Raw genomic sequence first — 21,812 nt, 5'->3', positions numbered from 1 at the left:
CTTGCAAAGTTAAATTTCTTTAAATTTTGCCTTTTTCCTTATTTTTTAACTTCTCCTCTTTCCTCTTTTAACATTTTTAAGTAGCTTATCTTAACAAGACCTTTCTAAAAAAAATCTTTTTAAACTTTCATTGTCATGGTCATATTTTATCCCTTCATTGTATTTAATCTTATTTTTTATATACATGTAAGTTTTTTTTTCCTAAAAAATTCTGGGATATAATTTCTTCTAATACATCAAAATATACCCTAATCTAGCACATGGCTTTGTTCTAGTCCCCAGCCTGAGCACATTCCTTCCTCCTTTTTTTTTTCTTTTTCAACCAACTTACCTTGCCAATTCCTTTTTCAGAATTTTTAAAAAATTTTCACCTTTACAGTCATATTCCACCCCTTCATCGTGTTTACCTTATTTTTGTATACATGTAAGTTTTTCTTTCTTAAAAACTTTGGGAGGTAGTTTCTTCTAAGAGACCAAAATACACCCAAAATGAAGTGGGCGGCTCTGTTCTATTCACCAGTCTAATCTATCTGTAATTTTTAATTTTTTTTAAAAGATTTTATTTATTTATTTGACAGACAGAGATCACAAGTAGGCAGAGAGGCAGGCAGAGAGAAAGGAAGGGAGGCAGGCTCCCTGCTGAGCAGAGAGCCCGATGCGGGCTCGATCCCAGGACTCTGGATCATGACCTGAGCCTAAGGCAGAAGCTTTAACCCACTCAGCCACCCAGGCGCCCCTATAATTTTTAATTTTTAAACTTTTATTTCTTTTCCCCCCATTCTTCTCCCCCAAGTTTTGGATCTCTTCTGATTTGGTTAGCGTACATTTTTCTGGGGTCTTTGCCACCCTTTAGTATTTTAATCTCTGTCCACATATTCTTATCTGGATAAAATGACAAGGCGGAAAAACTTACCACAAAAAAAAAAGAACAAGAGGCAGTACCAATGGCTAGGGACCTAATCAATTTGGACATTGGTTATATGTCAGAACTAGAGTTCAGAATGACGATTCTCAAGGTGCTAGCTGGGCTCAAAAAAGGCATGGAAGGTATTAGAGAAACCCTTCTGGAGAAATTAAAGAACTAAAATCCAACCAAGTTGAAATTAAAAAAAGCTATTAATGAGGTGCAATCAAAAATGGAAGCTCTTACTGCTAGGATAAGTGAAGCAGAAGAGAGAATTAGTGATATAGAAGACCAAATGACAGAGAATAAAGAAACTGAGCCAAAGAGAGACAAACAATTACTGGACTGCAAGGGGAGAATTCTCGAGGTAAGTGATACCATAAAACAAAACAATATTAGAATAATTGGGATTCCAGAAGAAGAAAAAAGAGAATGGCAGAAGGTATATTGGAACAAATTATAACAGACAATTTCCCTAATATGGCAAAGGGAACAAGCATCAAAATCCAGGAGGCACAGAGAACCCTCTTCAAAAATCCATAAAAATAGGTCCACACCCTATCATTTAATAGTAAAACTTACAAGTCTTAGTGACAAAGAGAAAATCCTGAAAGCAGCTCAGGAGAAGTTTTTAACATACAATGGTAGAAATATTAGACTGGTAACAGACTTATTCACAGAGACCTGGCAGGCCAGAAACAACTAGCATGATATACTCAGAGCATAAAATGAGAAAAATATGCAGCCAAGAATACTATATCCAGCTAGGCTATCACTGAAAATAGAAGGAAAGGTAAAAAGCTTCCAGGACAAACAAAAATTAAAAGAATTTGCAAACACCAAACCAGCCCTACAGGAAATATTTAAAGGGGTTTTTTAAGCAAATAGAGAGCCTAAAAGTAGTAGAACAGAAAGGAACAGAGACAATATACAGTAACAGTCACCTTAGAGGCGATACAATGGCATTAAATTACCCTGAATGTAAATGGGCTAAATGCCCCAATCAAAAGACACAGGGTAACAGAATGAATAAAAAAACCCAAACCCAAAACCCATCAATATGGTGTATCCAAGAAACTCATTGTAGACCCAAAGACACCTCCAGATTTAAAGTGAGGGGGTGGAAAACAATTTACCATGCTAATGGACATTAAGAAGAAAGCTGGGGTGGCAATCCTTATATCAGATAAATTAGATTTTAAGCCAAACACTATAATAAGAGATGAGGAAGGACACTATATCATACTTAAAGGGTCTGCCCAACAAGAAGACCTAACAATTTTAAATATCTATGCCCCTAACGTGGGAGCAGCCAACTATATAAACCAATAAATAACAAGATCAAAGAAACACATTGACAATAATACAATAATAGCAGGGGACTTTAACACCCCCCTCACTGAAATGGACAGATAATCCAAGTAAAAGATCAACAAGGAAATAAAGGCCTTAAATGACACACTGGACCAGATGGACATCACAGATATATTCAGAACATTCCATCCCAAAGCAACAGAATATACATTCTTCTCAAGTGCACATGGAACATTCTCTGGAATAGATCCCGTCCTGGGTCACAAATCAGGTCTCAACCAGTACCAAAAGACTGGGATCATTCCCTGCATATTTTCAGACCACAATGCTCTCAAGCTAGAACTCAATCACAAGAGGAAAGTTGGAAAGAACTCAAATATATGGAGGCTAAAGAGCATCGTACTAAAGAATGAATGGGTAGGGGCGCCTAGGTGGCTCAGTGGGTTAAAGCCTCTGCCTTTGGCTTGGGTCATGATCCCAGAATCCGGTGATCGAGCCCTGCATCCGGCTCTCTGCTCAGCGGGGAGCCTGCTTCCCCCCACCCCGCCCCTGCCGCCTGCCTCTCTGTCTACTTGTGATCTCGTCTGTCAGATAAATAAATAAAATCTTCAAAAAAAAAAAAAAAAAAGAATGAATGGGTCAACCAGGAAATTAAAGAAGAATTTTAAAAATTCATGGAAACAAATGAAAATGAAAACACAACTGTTCAAAATCTGTGGGACACAGCAAAGGCGGTCGTGAGAGTAAAGTTTATAGCCATATAAGTCTTTCTCAAGAAACAAGAAAGGTCTCAGGTACACAACGTAACCCTACACCTAAAGGTGCTGGAGAAAGAACAGCAAAGAAAGCCTAAACCCAGCAGGAGAAAAGAAATCATAAACATCAGAGCAGAAATCAATGAAATAGAAACCAAAAGAACAGTAGAATAGATCAATAAAACTAGGAGCTGGTTCTTTGAAAGAATTAATAAGCTTGGTAAGCCCCTGGCCAGACTTATCCAAAAGAAAAGAGAAAGGACCCAAATACATAAAATCATGAATGAAAGAGGAGAGATCACAACCAACACCAAAAAAATACAAACAATTATAAGAACATACAATGAGAAACTACACGCCAGCAAATTTGACAATCTGAAAGAAATGGATGCATTGCTAGAGCCATATAAACTACCAAAACTGAACCAGGAAGAAATAGAAAACCTGAACAGACTCATAATCAGTAAGGGGATTGAAGCAGTCATCAAAAATCTCCCAGCGAACAAGAGCCCAGGGCCAGACAGCTTCCCAGGGGAATTCTACCAAGCATTTAAAGAAGAATATATACATATTCTCCTGAAACTGTTCCAAAAAATAGAAATCGAAGGAAAACTTCCAAACTCATTTTATGAGGCTATCATTACCTTGATCCCAAAACTAGACAAAGACCCCACCAAAAAGGAGAATTAAAGACCAATATCCTTGATGAACACAGATGCAAAAATTCTCACCAAAATACTAGCGAACAGGATCCAACAGCATTAAAAGGATTATTCACCTCCACCAAGTGGGATTTATTCCTGGGCTGCAAGGTTGCAAATCAATGTGATAGACTACAATAATAAAAGAAAGGACAAGAACAATATGATCCTCTCAACAGATGCAGAAAAAGCATTTGACAAAGTACAGCATCCTTTCTTGATTAGAACTCTTCACCGTGTAAGGATACTGGGTACATACCTCAATATCATCAAAGCCATCTATGAAAAACCCACAGTGAGTATCATTCTCAATAGGGAAAAACTGAGAGCTTTTCCCCTAAGGTCAGGAACAGAGCAGGGATGTCCACTATCACCACTGCTATTCAACACGGTACTAGAAGTCCTAGCCTCAGCAATCAGACAACAAAAAGATATAAAAGACATTAGAACTGGCAAAGAAGTAGTCAAACTCTCACTCTTTGCAGATGATACAGTACTATATGTGGGAAACCCAAAAGACTCCACTCCAAAACTGTCAGAACTCATACAGGAATCCAGTAAAGTGTCAGGATATAAAATCAATGCACAGAAATCAGTTGCATTTCTATACACCAACAGCAAGACAGAAGAAAGAAATTAAGGAGTCAATCCCATTTACAACTGTACCCCAAACCATAAGATTCCTAGGAATAAACTTAATCAAAGAGGCAAAGAATCTGTACTCAGAAAACTATAAAGTACTCTTGAAAGAAACTGAGGAAGACACAAAAAAATGGAAAAACATTCTATGCTCATGGATTGGAAGAACAAATATTGTGAAAATGTCTATGCTACCTAAAGCAATCTACACGTTTAATGCAATCCCTATCAAAATACCATCAATTTTTTTTAAAGGAATGGAACAAATAATCCTAAAATTTATATAGAACCAGAAAAGACCCCGAATAGCCAGAAGAATGTTGAAAAAGAAAGCCAAAGTTGGTGGCATCACAATTCCAGACTTCAAGCTCTACTACAAAGCTGTCATCATCAAGACAGTATGGTATTGGCACAAAAACAGACACAGAGATCAATGGAACAGAATAGAAAGCCCAGAAATGAGCCCTCAACTCTATGGTCAACTAATCTTCGACAAAGCAGGAAAGAATGTCCCATGGAAAAAAGACAGCCTCTTCAACAAATGGTGCTGGGAAAATTGGACAGCCACATGCAGAAGAATAAAACTGGACCATTTCCTTATACCACAAACAAAAATAGACTTAAAATGGATGAAAGATCTTAATGTGATAGGAATTCCATCAAAATTCTTGAGGAAAACACAGGCAGCAACCTCTTTCGACCTCAGCTGCAGCAACTTCTTCCTAGAAACATCGCCAAAGGCAAGGGAAGCAAGGGCAAAAATGAACTATTGGGATTTCATCAAGATCAAAAGCTTTTGCACAGCAAAGGAAACAGTCAACAAAACCAAAGCCAACTGACAGAATAGGAGAAGATATTTGCAAATGACATATCAGATAAAGGGCTAGTATCCAAAATCTATAAAGAACTTATGAAACTCAACACCCAAAGAACAAATAATCCAATCAAGAAATGGGCAGAGTACATGAATGGACATTTCTGCAAAGAAGACATCCAGATGGCCAACAGACACATGAACAAGTGCTCCACATCACTCAGCATCAGGGAAACACAAATCAAAACCACAATGAGATACCACCTCACACCAGCCAGAATGTCCAAAATTAACAAGTCAGGAAGCGGCAGATGTTGGCGAGGATGCAGAGAAAGGGGAACCCTCCTACACCATTGGTGGGAATGCAAGCTGGTGCAGCCACTCTGGAAAACAGCATGGAGGCTCTTCAAAAAGCTGAAAATAGAGCTACCCTAGGACCCAGCAATCGCACTACTGGGTATTTACCCTAAAGATACAAATGTAGTGAATCAAAGGGGCACGTGCACCCGAATGTTTATAGCAGCAATGTCTGCAATAGCCAAACTATGCAAAAAAACCTAGATGTCCATCAACAGATGAATGGATAAAGAAGATGTGGTATGTATATACAATGGAATACTATGCAGCCATCAAAAGAAATGAAATCTTGCCATTTGCGATGACGTGGATGGAACTAGAGGGTATTATGTTTATCGAAATAAGTCAATCAGAGAAAGACAATTATCATATGGTCTACCTGATATGAGGAATTTGAGAGGCAGAGTGGAGGGTTTGGAGGGGTAGGGAAGGAAAAAATGAAACAAGATGGGATCAGGAGGAAGACAAACCATAAGAGACTCTCAATCTCACAAAACAAACTGAGGATTGCTGGGGGAAGGGGGGTGTGGAGAGGGTGGTTGGGTTATGGACATTGGGAAGGGTATGTGATATGGTGAATGCTGTGAAGTGTGTAAGCCTGACAATTCACAGACCTGTACCTCTGGGGCAAATAATATATTATATGTTAATAAAAATAATTAAAAAAAGAAAAACAAAAACGAAAAAAAACCATGCCTCATTTCAAAATAGGCAATGGACACTATTTTATCCTTAATATTGTTGAAAAAAATGTAGGCTCAAAGACTAAAAACAAAGAGGACTGTACTCCAAAAACTCCAAGTCGTTAGAATTAAAAGAAGCAAAGCAAAGAAGAATTTTCCAATGTAACAAGACAAACAGAAACACAGAAAATAACAAAAAATCCCCCACAAAAAAAGAAAAAGCAGTATTTTTAAAACCACAAATGCAGAAAGTTAATTTTAAAAGGATTAAGCAAACACAGAGATAAAACCAAGCCATCTAGAAATGAAAAAAAATTTTTTTTTCTCTTCATAAGTCTTGGGCCAAAGACAAAATCAAAACAGCCCCACAAATATAAATATACCAGATGTAAAGACAGTAGAATCCAGTATTCCAAAGCCATCTGCCACAAGATGAAGCCATCATCCTGACCGGGAAGCTGATGTCCTTTGCTAGCTCTGTGCTATCCCACATCCTCACAGAAACACGGTAGAAATAAAATAAGAACAGATATTTGAAGAGACTCTATAAACAAAATGTACCAAATACAAAGCGATACACATAAATCAAAGGATGATTAGGCTTGAACTCTTGCAGTTGTCCTATTAGGAACAGTTTCAGGCTGGTGAGCAAAGACTAGTAAACAGAAAACGATAAATGTCAACATTTATCTATGTAAGAACATTCATGTGGCATCTCTTGAGATGCACCTAACAGGACCCCTTTTTCCCTCCCGGTGCTGAGGGACACAGATGCATGAGCTAGCCTGACAATCCAGGGGGAGGAGTGCAGTGACTGAGGTGGATTCGGGATTTCACCACAGCTCAGAGGAGGGCCTGGTGGATAAAACTTCTCAATGGATCTGCCTCTCGAGCTCATCTTGAGGGATGAGAAAGAGCCGAGCAGACCAAGAAGAGGAGACAACCGAGTAGGCCAAGGCCTTTCTGAGACCCACAGTGGACTGATGGGTTTGAAGTAACACATGCTCATTGGGAGAGGCAGGTGTGAAGAAGTAAGCTAAGATGGAATAACGAAGTGCACTTTACTATGTAATGGTTTTAAACTTCATCTTGAAAGGGAGGGGATGATAGCATGTTCAATGGAAGAGTGACCTGGGTTAATCTGGTCTCAGACAGCAGTTTGGAGGCAGTGCCTGGGAACCTTACTAAAAGATCTAAAAAGATGTCAAAAAGTGGGGGGGCCACCTGGGTGGCTCAGTTAGTTAAGCATCTACCTTTGGCTCAGGTCATGATCCCAGTGTCTTGGGATCAAGTCCCGCATCCGGCTCCTTTCTCTGCAGGGAGCCTGCTTCTCCCTCTGCCTCTGCCTGCCACTGCCAGCCTGTACTCTCTCTGTCTCTCTGACAAATAAATTAATAAAATCTTTAAAAAAAAAAAAAAAGATGTCAACCAATCTGTGGTCTAATGGCACTGAGGCACTGTAGTTTTGTTCAGTTTATTGAAAAGGACAGAGAGCTTTCTCGCCATAGGCAGTCTTTAAAAGTTACTTTCCATGGGCTGCAAGCTGTGATCTTCAGACTAAATGTGTTAGCTGTGGGAAGCTGTTGGAATGTTTGTCACCGGAAATTGAATTAGCTTTCCACCAACGTGATGATTAACCCCTGGACTTTGACTTTCCTTTTATTTTTTATTTTTTAAAATATTTTATTTATTTGGGGCGCCTGGGTGGCTCAGAGGGTTAAGCCTCTGCCTTCGGCTCAGGTCATGATCTCAGGGTCCTGGGATCGAGCCCCGCATCAGGCTCTCTGCTCAGCGGGGAGCCTGCTTCCCCCTCTCTCTGCCTGCCTCTCTGCCTACTTGTGATCTCTGACTGTCAAATAAATAAATAAAAATTTAAAAAAAAATATTTTATTTATTTGACAGAGAGAAAGCACAACTAGGCAGAGAGGCAGGCAGGCAGGCAGAGAGAGAGGAGGAAGCAGGCTCCCTGCGGAGCAGAGAGCCCGATGCGGGGCTTTATCCCAGGACCCTGGGATCATGACCTGAGCCGAAGGCAGAGGCCTTAACCCACTGAGCCACCCAGGCGCCCCTGGACTTTGACTTTCCTGACCTAGTTTATCAACAGTTCATCTGCATGAATTCTCTTGCAATTAGGGAGACTATCTTTAGATTAGACAATCTTCGCAAGATTTTTACAAGTAAAATAAAATATTCATTTCTTTTTCATTGCGATATAATTGACATATAATATTGTGTAAGTTTAAGGTATACAACGTGTTGATTTGATACTATTCATTTCTTTTTTTTTAAATACAAAACAAAGCCTCCTTTTTTCAGAAATAAAGGGATGGAGACATACAGATCTCTTCTTATAAGAGCTCTTCCTGCCCTAGGACATACCATGCTGTATTATGGTATTATGACTGTGTTGTTCATTTCTCCAGTTTCAGTACTTCTTTGGACACTGGTGAGTTTAAAGTTAAAGACATTCTTACACTAATTGATTATATTTTTTACTCTGCACAATATTTACTGAGGACGTGGTATTTTTTTCTCAGTGCTTTGTGGGTTATAAATGTGTTAAAGTATTAATCCTTTGTAATATTTTTTCTAAGTATTTTTTACAGTTGTTTTCTGCCTTTTCATCTTGTCTATTTCTTTGACATGTAGAAATACCACATTTCTATGATGCTAACTCAACCAACTCTTATGATTTCCATTATTATGTCTAAACAGGAAATTTGAGAAATTTTAATGGAGAGCGCAAAAAACAAAAGAAGAGGAAAATGTATTTTTATTATAGATTCACCAAAGACTTTGTTAGGCTTTTCCAACGATTTTAACACTACTACTAATCCCCTTCTTTAAATTCAGCATCTAAGTCACACCAAGAAATACTGTTGCAATTTTAACAGTAACCACATGTAAGTATGTACTTTGATGGTGGATTCGTAGCAACTTAGGTTTCATGTAAGAATAAATTCTAAACTGTAGAGAAAGTGGAATTACCTAGTTCCCATGTTATTTCTCTCCTCTGGGTTAATTAGACTAATTTTAAAGACAAAGGGGCTTAGAACTAACACTGATAAGATTGAAAATAGGTCTTGATGGCACTTAGTTGCTTCAAAAGAATGCCCAAACAGTTTGAACCTACAAGTTTTTAGAATCTACTGATGAAACTATTCAGTCATTGCCAACTATCTCTGGGAGGAATTCTGCTCTTACTATTCTTTATATGATAGACAGTATCCTAGGGTCTTTTGGTATATTAATCCCAATCTTCACAAAAATTTTTTTTTTTTTTTACAGATTTTATTTATTTATTTGAGAGAGAGACTGAGCAGGGGAGCAAAGGGGCAGAAGGAGAGGAAGAAGCAGACTCCCAGCTGAGCAGAGAGCCCGACAACTCTGGACTCGATCCCAGGACCCTGAGATCACGAACTAAGCCGAAGGCAGATGCATAACTGACTGAGCCACTCAGGTGCTCCACAAAATCTTTCAAAATAACTATTTCACAGATGGGAAAATAAGGGCTCAGAAAGGTTAAATAACTTGCTCAAGCTTACCTAGCACATAAGTAGTTTAGCTGGGATCTCTGTTGATGCAAAAAAATCTCTACTTTTCCTGCTATGCCAACTGCCTTCCAGAACCTTATCTATTTTGTGTCAAGAGCATCCAATATGCAAGGCATAAAGCTAAGTACATTATCTCATTTGCCCACAAAGTAATGGGCTTGGCATTATTGGTCATTTGATATTGAAACTGCTGACAAGATTTTAAAACTGGTAGTTAAAAAGATGGTTTTTGAGCAGTGGGCAAGGGCTCAACCACTAGAAGCCAGTAACGCTTTGTTAGGAGTAAGTCATGTCTGCTTATCCTCACAATGTTCATTTTTAATTTGGTCAACAGCTGTGAGAGCTAGCAGAGGAAGGCGGAGTTATTCCGACAAGGCTTTGAAAAGGTCTTTCTTATCATTCTGTCTCTTGAACATTCTGAGCTAGATGAGGACCTAATTCAGTGAACTCTACTCAGAGAGCTTTGACTAATTGATCATGTTCTTTGACCAATCTTTTTTTATTTATTAATCAGAATAAGGACATGGAGATGGTATCAACTCTGTTGATCCAGTGAAGCCAAGAGGAACAACTGATACATGAGATGAATGAACCTTGATCCGGAAAAATTTCAACAGATGGAATGAATGACATGAAATTTAACAGAGCTGAAAGGGAAGTCCTCCACTCTGTTCCAGGAAAAAGCGTTCATACACCAGTTGGCGGGACATAGTGCTTTATAGTTTTTGGTGAAGAGACTGAGGAATCATTTATGTGAAGACTCAGGGAATGGGAGGAGGAGAGACCCACAGCCATGTATCTGACTGAGGACACCCATGGCGCCACTTCTGCACTCTTTCCTCATGAGGCTCCTACTGTGCTTTCAAAGGGACCTGATAAACACAACAGGTGCTGGAGAGAGTTTCTGTGACATGGGTCCTCAAATGCATGTCTCCAATTACATGATCAACAGTTAGAGGAACCAGAAAGGTTTAACCTAGAGAAGACTTAAGGGAGACTGAGTGTTGGTCTTCAAACTTCTGATGGGCTAAACTGGAGAAGAACATGGAAAGGGTACTTGGTATACGCGGGCTTGGAGGGGGGTAGTTAAGAGAGGAAATTAGACAGGATAGACTTGGCTTCATATAAAGAAGAACTTTCTGACACAGCCATAGAAAAACAAAATGAACTATTTCAAATAAGTAAGTCCCTTAACTTGGACTCTTGCTCAATCACACAGGAGGACTGACCATTTGAGAGGGATGCTGCAGAGGAATTTTAGCATTCAGTGGAGGTTTGATCATATGGTTGCTAAGATCCCTTCCTAGCCAGAGATTCTACAATATCCTGAAAACGGCCTATGTAAAATATGTAGCTAATGATGTAAGAAAAAAAGTGACTAGTGTGAAAAAGAAAAGCATTAAAAATTCCAAAATACACAAGAAAATACTAATTATATGACTTAAGGCATGTTTCCTAGAACTCTAGCTAACTGGTTTATTTATCTGGCCTAGTTCCCAAACTTGTCACTGTATGGGAACACTCACTTTCCTGGGCCACATCTGGAAGGCTCTGATTTAGCAGATCTGGGTAAACTATTTTTAAAAAGTAATTTTTAAAAAATTCTCTTGGTGATTCTGACCTCAAGCAGTTTGGGAGGCCAATGAAAACCTAAACTTACTATAGGGGTACTTAGATTTTGCATAAGAAATATGTATGTATGTATGTGTCTGTGTCATTCTTGAAAAAAACTTAATAATGATTTTAACCAATCTGTTAATATTTAAAGCCACTGTAGTTTAATATTCAAGTGCCTATGCAGGGAGCAAACTCTACTTCAGTATCCTAAGGTCTAACAGCTTAGGACATAAAAATTAAAAATATCACATCTCTGGCTTTACAACTTTTAATATTATGAATAGATCTTTTGTATTTTTTTAGCATTTCTATCTTAGACAGAATGTTGTAAAAAGTAATGACATTCCTTCCTAAACAAGTAACAGGAAAAAATCAAGGAAACAGATATTATTCACACATACACACATTCTAGTTTAAATATCTACTTTTTTTCTTAAGTTCCCACTTGGATTGGCAAAGTCTCAGAAAATGCATGAAGTCGTCACTCCCTGTTAAAGCTCATTAAGAGCTTACTAGGACTAATAAAAAAAAACAAAACAAAACTGTGGGTGGGATAGTAAACAAATCAATACTCAATTTCTTGAAATTATAAATATTGAAACTTAAGTGTTTCCTCAATATTTTATGTTTAACTTACAAACTTACAGAAAAATTTTTTTTATAAATCTAATAAATTTTAAAAATGTTTTTAAGGAAGATTTTTTTACCTAGTCAATTAGATTCAAGGTGGTCAACTTTAATGTAATAAGAATAACCTTATTAAATCATCGATTAAATTTTGATTCTCTCCATAAAGAAAAAAGGGGACTCTTTTTCAGATTGGTGTTCATTTTTTAAGCATTTGTAAGTGCACACTATGCGAATGAAGTCCTTTCCCAGGAGTCCGGTAAGAGGTCCTGGTTGTCATAAAGCTGCTTCCTTGTCTGTTTTCATAAAGAGCTTTAGCAAGAATGTAACAGAACTCCCATCATCCAACACCCTTTGATTCAGGACATCAACCCATTATCTAAGACTTCCTGGACTTGGAAGCAAATGGTTTCTAAGACTTGTCCTGGCTAAGGCTTGACTCCCCTCCCCTCGCAGAGGATGCAGGGACACAATGAAAGAAGAGAGGAAGAAGACAGAGATGAGTCTGCAGTAAGTTTCCTGTAGAGTACAAGACCGGGGATGACTGAAGATTTGGAAGACATTATGAATTAGAATGAAGGAACCCACACGCATGGAAAAAACAAACTCATCCAGATCCAAAAGAGTAGGACTTATAAGTAGGTAAGTAAATAAATAAGTTAATTAATTAATTAAATCCATAAAAGCAATATTAGGAGATAATTATTTGTATTTCCTCAATGTTAAACTTTGAATGTCATTTTGCTAAAAATAATTCCTACATTAGACTTCATGTTGATGGATGTAAAAAATAGTGACAGTATATTTATCAGGAAATCTAATAAAAAATTCTTTTACTTGGTTTCGTGCTATCTGGCAGGCTGCCCCATGCATCTCACAGTGAAAAAGGTCATGGTGACAATGACCTGGCCAATCAGGTAATGCTGAATTTTCATTGGTGTTTGCCAGAGGAGAGAAGACAGCTTTATCAAATTCTCAACTGAAACTGAGAACAGAGAGCTTCTGAATGAGCCCCTCTGATGCATATACAACTCCTTTCAATTATGGTTTGGACAGGTCAAATATTTTCACACCTTTTCCTTTAGTAGGAGGAAATGTTCTACTTACAGATACATAAGACTATGAGAAAAAGGAGGTACGTGGTCAGCTCCCGTAGAACACTTTTAAGATACTTCTCTCGACTAGTGCTGCTTTCTTCCATGAGTCTTGTTCCCCAGAGACCTTTAAAAGAATAATGAAAAGTATGAATGGCAAAGAGGAAACATAAAATAAATAGTATCACCTTTAAGGGGGATTCTCCTGTATTTTTTTTTTATAGGCATTCTTCTTTTTTTTTTTTTTTAAGATTTTATTTATTTACCTGAGAGAGAGAGAGAGAGCATGAGAGGGGAGAGGGTCAGAAGGAGAAGCAGACTCCCTGCAGAGCAGGGAGCCTGATGTGGGACTCGATCCCAGGACTCCAGGATAATGACCCGAGCTGAAGGCAGTTGCTTAATCAACTGAGCCACCCAGGCAACCCTGTATTTTTTTTTTTTTAAAGATTTTATTTATTTATTTAAGAGAGAGAGAGAGACAGACAGACAGACAAATCACAAGTAGGCAGAGCAGCAGGCAGAGGGGAAGGGAAGCGGGCTCCCTGCTGAGCAGAGAGCCCGATGTGGGGCTCGATCCCAGGACCCTGAGACCGTGACCTGAGCCGAAAGCAGAGGCTTAACCCACTGAGCCACCCAGGCACCCCGTATTTTTTTTTAAAGCAGGAGTGCCTTTTAAGAATACATCAGCCTCTACTGTCCCCCCAGATGCACCAAATACAAGGCAACAATCTGATCATTGTCTAAACACCCCATCCCATCAGAAAATGTCTTAGTAAAAATTTATAAAGAGAAGAGGAAATGAGGGCCCCCAAGAGAATGTATTAAATAATTGTGCACACAGACATCTTCTCTTCCTGGGTGGGGGAGGACACAACCTGGCAATTATCCTCTCCCTAAACCTAGTTAGGACATGCATAACTCTATGACACAAGACACCTTTTGGATCACCCCTGATGAAAAGAAAGCCTGGTTGGAGCATCATTTCACTATGGAAATATCCACCAAACTTCTAGCACACTGGCCCCAAATTTTGCTACTCTGAACCCCTCTTTTTCCTTTAAGAAACTCAATGCTGACCAACTACTCTCAACCTGTGTAGCTTAACAGATTTGAAAAATGCTAAGTAACATATCAGCTTTAAGTTAAAAGCAGCAATCATCCGACTTCTCTCTCTTTGGAGAAGGAAGAAAATCAGCAACCATGTTCCATATTTTAGCAGATGGAAAAAGTGTTGGGCTGGCTGAGCGGGGATGACATAACCCTCTGTGAGCTTACTGGAGGCCGTTACCGCAGTTTTGGACTCGCTCAGCAGACAGACATGGTGGCCATCCAAAACCCCCATTAATGAACAGTGTGGCAAAATCACATTGCTGGCTACTTGGAAGAGCCTTAGCGTTTGCCAAAAAGGACAAACTTCTCAAACCTTTCAGCTAGATTAAGTCGGCTGTGAATGGCAGCCAGCCTGGCCCTGGCGTTCTGCCTCACACATTTAGTCCACAGACTTTAACGCCATCCATCATTGAAACTCACACAGCTACTTAAGCCACCAACAAGCCACACAGAGGACAGGGAAAAATGGCATCGAGCCTTTTACTTCCCGGAAATGACTCCATCACCAGTGTTTATGTATTTTTTAAGTCTAATAATAATACATTATTTCTCCTCCTAAATTTCAGTATTCCGTGTCCTTTTCTTTTTTTCCTCCCAAATCTCCTTTAGGAAAAATAGCAACTGAAATCAAAGACACTGTGTTACACATCACAGGTTTCAGCACACGGAAAGTGGAGCAGGACTTATGACCAGGTTTGCTTCTGCCAAGATCTGGTAGTTGTCAGGGAATTACTCACTCAGAAGAAATGCAGCAAGCAGAATGTTTGTTCGCTGAAACTCTATCATATTCAAAAATTATTACAAATTTAGACGACATGGAAAATTACAACTCGGAATAACATAGAGGCAGCCAAACATTAGGCTCAGTAGCCCTGGACACAATCACACTATTTCTTCGGTTATATTTCTTTTGGAGACCAGGCCTAAAACATACACATAAATGGAGATGACTAGTCTCTTTATCATCAGGAAAGATTGTTGTCTTGCCTCAGTCAGTGATTTCACTCTTTCCCATGGTTTATAAACAATTATGCACTAAGGAATGGTCATGGTTCTTAATATTTACAAATGGTACTGCTTGACCTATAAGCAGAAAAACCAAACTCCCATCAAATTTTATTTAAGTTAAATGCACAATGGTCTACTGCAATTTAATTCAAGCCCTCAAATGAAACATTTCAAATAAAAAGAAACAAAGTCCCCCTATTTATATTTTTATGTAACATGCTTTATGCATTTCATTGACTTTCTAAATTGGTCTATCCACTTCCTCAAATATTTATCACTTTCAAAATTTCATCCAGTTTCCGCACTGGGTGTGTATGTAGGGTCTGTCTTAGGACACGGGGACCTCTTTACATTCTGATGAGTGAGAAGTGGCTGTGTTCACAAATAGAAAAAAATTCCTGTCCTATGGCTAACTCCTTCCCATGTTTAGCAGAGGTGATAGACTGAGAACGGTTAAAGACAGAGTTCTCATCTCCAGTGTCAGCATTCTTCAAAATCAACTGCTGTCTTTTCCCACAACTGTCCGCACCCTGGAGGGAGAACATGCCCAGCATTTAAGGCACTCACTCACACTTAGTACATAAAGTGTCCCCGGCTGTTAGGGACAACATGGTATGAGGGGGACACCAGACAATATCCAGCTTCTCTCGTGTTTAAGAAGGTGCTTGGTCAATGCCAGAGCCCAAAGTTGGAGTACGTCATCTCAACAGTGTGTATTCCCCTAGGCAGTGGTACTTACGCATATGAACATAGGGGAACTCTGAGATAGATCATCCAAAACACGAAAGATGTCTCAAACATAAATAATTGCAAAAAAACGCCATTTTTGCAACTATCTTATATACCTACTTCCCAAAGTGTTATTTTTGCAATACACAACAAATATCACAGAGAGAATGATATAATGATGTCTTATGTATCTCTCACTCAGCTTCATCAATTATCAACTGAACACCTGCATTCACTGAAACCCTCACTCGCTTCTTCCCAATTTTGAAACTAATTCCAGCTATCGTATCATTTCATCTTGAATATTTCAGTTCCATGGTTAAAAGATTCTGTGTGGATCATTTGCCTCATACTAACCCTGTCCCTTCTGATGGACACTAAATCCCCATGACTCATTGATCACGACAGGGTGCAATGTGGAATTTCGGAGTCAGTTGCGTTGAACTGAGGGATCTGTCACGTATGAACTGGGGAACCTTATCGAAGATCATGAGCCTCCATTTCCTCAGCTGAAGATGGGATAAAAGTATCTCCTTGTGGGGTTGCTCTGGGAATTAGAAATATTATGTGTAAATTGCATAAAGTACTTGAAAGAGGACTATCTATATCTCCAGAAACAGGCACTACTCTGAAAAATATCCTACTTCTTTCTGACACCTAGTTGGCCTAAATTTCAGAACAGTGTAAACACCCAAATCCAAACGAACCTCAATTTCACTGTGAACAGCCTAACCAAATTCTCACTGCATTTCTATCATGAAAGGAGTCTGGTTTTTTGTGCCCAGACACATGGGGGGCCTTGTTGAGGAAGACAAACACAATCTTTCCAAGTATTTATTTGAATTGCAGGCCCAACTTTAAAAAGGGAAGTGACTTTTTCCTACTATTGGCCCATTTAATATGGAATATTTGGTTACTATCTTATATGTTATTGACTTCGGAATCTTCAATTCTCAGTCGGGCCTCTCCTGAGGTACAGACAGGCAGATGCCACAGCTAACAGCCAGTTCTACCTGTATATTCCACAGATAGCTCGTACTCGAATGCTCCACACTGAGAGTTTTTTCTTTCTTTGTCTAGAAACCTACTTGCCCTTATGGGTTAATGGTACCAAGCCGGAAACACGGGTTTCATCTGAGAAGAGGCCCTCATATGTATAACCCTCATATGGAGCTGGTCCACAATTCTGACGGCTTCTGTCTGTCTCCAGTCCAGCTTCCCTCTATCCCAGCACACACACCTTGGTTGCAGTTGTTGTTACCCCCTGTCTCTTGGTTAGCCCTCTCCCGACCTATTCTCCCACCAGCCAGCACTATGCACTTCACTCCATTCTCCACATTCTTGCTACAATCATCTTCAGATGGACATGTGACCCTACCAGCCCTCTTCCTGAAGCCTCTATGAGCTCTAACTTTTTAGAGGGAAAAAGTTACCAATAAGCTTGAGGTTTGCCTCATCTTACTTCTACTACTTTTCCCTCCTTAAATTCCCCCCTCATCCTTCAAGATGTTAACTCAAGTTTCATCTCCTCTGACCTCTTCCCATAGAGTTGGTCCTCTCTTCTTTGGGTCCCTCCCAACCCTGGGACCCTGCATTGCAATTATTTACTTACACAAGTTTCCCTTACTAAGCTGAGCTCCTTGAAAGCTGGGACCTTGTCTTATTGATCTTTGTATCCCCAGTATCCACCACAAAGGAAACTCTCACAAATGTTTCTTGACTGAACAAATTCTGTTACTAGCATAACCTTACCACATACCCCACAGTAGCAACACTCCCTCAAAAAAATCCCCACAGCTACAGAAATACAAAATCTTGTTTGTTCAAAATTATAGTGCAAATTAAAAAAAAGGAAGAAGTGATGGAGTAAGGTTTGGATTTAAAACAAAGGGAAAGTCACAATAGCCAAAGGTGGAAAGAACCCATGTGTTCATCAACTGATGATGGATAAAGCTTGAAAAATTATGCTAAGTGAAATAAGCCAGATGGTAAAGGACAAATACTGTATGATTCCACTAATACAATGTACCTAGATTAGAAAAATTCAGAGACAGAAAGTAGAATTCCTCCTGCCAGGAACAGGAGAATGTGGTAATGGGTAGAGCTTCTGTTTGACATGATGAAAAAGTTCGGGAAATGGGCAGTGATGATACAACATAGTGACTGGGAGAGGAGGTATCTATTTGTTATAGCAGCTTAGCCCACCCTACCAATTCAGCTGATACTTCAGGATTTCTCCAGAAAAACAAAACCCCAAGCACAGACGTTTAAAATAACAGGAGATGACTTTACCAAGATGATACATCCACAGAACATATTCAATTCTGGAAATTCAGATAATTTGATAACTCATGTAAAGTGTCAAATTTTATTTTTGCACTAAGAAGAGGGTAGTAAGGAAAAAGTAAAGATTACTGGGGCTATCTTTTAAGTTTGGGGGCAGTCTTTACATCACTCAGCCATCCTTCACTTTCTTTGGTCCGGACCTTCACTACTTCTTCACTGACTGCCTACATGGTCTTCCTGCCTCTCTGTCTCTCTGCCTCTCTGCGTCCCTGCGCAAAGTTTTCTGCATAGCACACCGCCCACTGGTATCCTCTATTTCTGCATGTTTCTGGTCTTGTTAACAACTTGCAACTGCTTCCTAATATTTAGGGATAAAATCTCAGTTCCTTGGTTGGACATAGTGTTTCCCACAACCCTGCCTCAAACATTTCTTCTTTAGAAATGTTTGATCGAATTATTCTACCAAGAGCAGAAAGGACCCTTTGTTGTCTATCTTGGATTCATGTCATTAAAGAACATTACAGAGTATGCTGAAGCTAGAAAAGACTTTGGGGATGAGGTTATGAGGAACGGAGGCCCAGGAAATGAGTGAGTTGTATAAAGTCAAGAAGGAAGGCAGGAGACCTCCAGGGAAGCTACTGACCACTCCAAGCTTGAGTAATCTTCCCTACCTTTAGAAATTGCAAGTTACTTTCTGTTCTAACCCTAGGGTACTACTTACATCATGCATGTACGATTTTTGTCATTGGTATCCCACGAGGGAAAAAAAAAATCACACTCATTGATGGTTATTTATTTTACTTTACTTGGTTTCTGTCCATAGGAAAATGGTGATGGTGCTATTTGAGGGTTTTTTTGTTGGTTTTTTTTTTTTTGGTGGTGGGCAGAGCACCTAGTACAGTGCTACAGTGCTAATTTCATAGTAGGTGTTAATTATTCAATGAATGTCACTTATTTAATAAGTGATAAGTGTATGTTTAATTTTTAATATATTTAATAAAATAAAATTTATTCTAATATTTTCTAAGATTAACATTTTCCTGAGAGTCTTCCCTACTAACTAGAGCATTGATAAGGTTCGACTAGAAGTTCACTATGAGCTTATACGCTGTAAATTTTCTGAAAAAAAAAAAAAATTTGAAGAACTACACTTATAAACTCATATAAAGATAGAGATTTCATTTCATTACATTCCATTATTGAGTTTATTCAATAAAGGTTAAAGGATTATTATACTTATTCACTAACTTGTAAAAAACTTCTTACTGCAGTGAATATTTTTTAAAACACATTTAAAACAATGTAAAATAATAATTTGTTTGCATAATTTTGAACCTTAAAAAGCATAAAGTTTTTTTTACTAACTTATTCACATAGGTTGTTCAAAAAGGACCTTTTGTTCTCCACCATGCCATGAATCAAATTTACAGCATAAACACTTATATAAAGGAAGTACAAAAGTGTACACTATTAAAAACTTAATCATTTAATTTATAGTCGTGAAGCACTCACATGTCAGACATGCTATGCATTTCACATGTTTCATCTCATTTAAATCTCCCCACTCAAGAACAAAGTATCATGATTCTCTCTTTTTAAGAAAAGCAAAAATTAGGGATCAGAGAGATTAAGCAATTTGCTCAAGGTCATAGGGCCAATGTGTGGTAGAACTGGAATTTGGGTGTAGGGCTGACTTGGTCTTAATCACATTGCTATAAAAACACCTGGATTTTTTTTGTACAAGATTTGCAAAACTGACAGGGAAGAGTAGAGAAGGGAAACTTTCAAAAGAACTGAGAATGGAAACTCTTAAAAGTGGAGATTAAAATAATTTGAATGTGAGAGCAAATGCAACTCTTTTCCAAGGATGCCTCTGACAAAACCTTGCAACACAAGATCCTCTCTGCTCCTGGAAAATCTGTGTCCTCCAAACAGGCACTGGCAAATTTGAAAATTCCTTTCCTGCCTTTGGAAAGTTGGGTGCACTGAACTCTGACACATGTACACACAGCTGGTATCTGATGACTTCACCGTTTTGTTGGAATTTCAAAGAAAGTTAAGTTAGCTATTTAAAAACATACTACCAAGTGTTTAAACAATGTTACTTTTTCTTTGCAATTGTTTTAGAAAAATACCTAGATTAGAAATGGCTAAATAACTGTTTTCGAAGACGTTATTTTATTCTATTTGTGGTGTTCTAAACAGCTCGCTCTCCCCAAAACAACCACACACATCACCAAAACAACATCCGTGACAACTCACTGACACTTCTCCCACAACTTGGATAACAGTACAGATACCCTTTCCAGAATGGAATGCGGGGTAAGAGGGCATCCAGACCAGCGGAAGACCCGATATACAGGTGCAACCACCTTCAGTTGTATTGAAATATTCTACCTTTTTTCCCCTACGAGAAAAAAAAAAAAAAATCTTCAGAGGCACCCTTCATTTTAATACGGCTTTCCCTGATACGCAAAGGTAAAAATATGCTGACCCATGTTCTTCTGTTAGAAGGAGGTATCCCATAAATTTGCACAAACAAGGGCGCAGTGGAATTCCGCCACTGGTACCGGAAGTACAGCACAAGTAGCAGAGGTGGGGACGCGCTTCTAAGGGACGCGGGGAGGCGAGGGGGATGCGAGGTGGAGCCCCGGGAAGCTGCCCACAGCGGGCGATGGCTCTGGCCGGCGCCCGCGGCTCCGGTTTGTGCATCAGCCGCTGCGGGTCGCGCTCTTACCTCGCAGCCCGCGAACCAGCCTCTCGGCCCAGGCCACTCGGGGCGGCTGCCCGTCCAGGGGGAGGTGGCGATGCAGCGGGTCCCCGCCGCCGGCCGGGCTGGCACTCGGCGGGCCCTGGTCCTCTCGCCTACGCCGCCTCCCGCTCGGGTGGCCAGGGTCGTGGTAACCCCCCAGCCCCCGGCCCCGGGCGCCCACGGAGCTCACGGCGGAGGAGGCGGCCGACCTCCGGCTGCCCGGGCGCCACTCCACGTCCATCTCCACCACCATTCCTCCTTCCTCTCCTTCCACCTCCTCTTCCTCCTCTTCCTCCTCGGCCTCGAAGCCCGGGTTGTCACGGCTCCACGCTTGCCGCGAGCACGACGAGAGCGGAGGAGACGGCGAGGCTGAGGCTCCGGCCGGGGGGTCCCGCGCGGCCGCCTGCCGGATACGCTCCATCTCGATCTCCAGGCCCCTCTGTTCGCGGAGGCCGCCCGGAGCCGCGAGGCCGGCGCCCACGGCCGCGCCGCCCGCCATCAGCCGGCCCGGGTCTGCCGCTCGGGATGCGGGCGGCCGCTTCGGGTCGCCGGGCTGCTGCGGCTGCACGCGGCTCGAGTTCACCATCGCGGTCACTGGCGTCCGGCGCGCCTTCGCCCCGCGCCGCACTCGGCGCAGCCCGCCGCAGGAGCCATGTTCTTTCCGTGCCGGGGCCCGCCGCCTCCTGCTCCCCGCCCCCGACTCCCCGCAGTCCCGCGTCCCTCGCCCGCCCCCTCGGCCCGCCTCCCCCTCGCCTCGCCTCGCCTCGCCCAGCCGCTGGGGCGCGCTGCCGGGGGAGGTGCGAGGAAGTCGGACCGCGCGGTGGGCTAGCGGCGCCCGGACTCGCGTTCCAAGTGGAGCCGGGGCCCG

At 40.6% G+C, this 21,812-nt stretch overlaps 1 protein-coding gene across 1 annotated transcript in view; it reads right to left on the bottom strand.

Moving 5' to 3' along the window:
• The window catches only part of PKD2 (polycystin 2, transient receptor potential cation channel), a 63,883-nt gene extending 42,293 nt beyond the window's left edge, over window positions 1–21,590 (bottom strand). Inside the window, exons 1-2 of the mRNA XM_080797459.1 lie at window positions 20,930–21,590; window positions 13,073–13,186 (exon numbers count right to left, since the gene is read on the bottom strand). Of these exons, the coding sequence (XP_080653585.1) occupies window positions 13,073–13,186; window positions 20,930–21,530 (715 nt within the window). The 5' untranslated portion in view covers window positions 21,531–21,590. The remainder of the gene's footprint in view (window positions 1–13,072; window positions 13,187–20,929) is intronic.
• Window positions 21,591–21,812: the final 222 nt, after the last annotated feature.

The sequence above is a fragment of the Martes martes genome, assembly GCF_963455335.1.
Source record: "Martes martes genome assembly, chromosome: 2".
Classification (NCBI taxonomy): domain Eukaryota; kingdom Metazoa; phylum Chordata; class Mammalia; order Carnivora; family Mustelidae; genus Martes; species Martes martes.
This window is presented reverse-complemented; position numbering and strand designations above follow the sequence as displayed.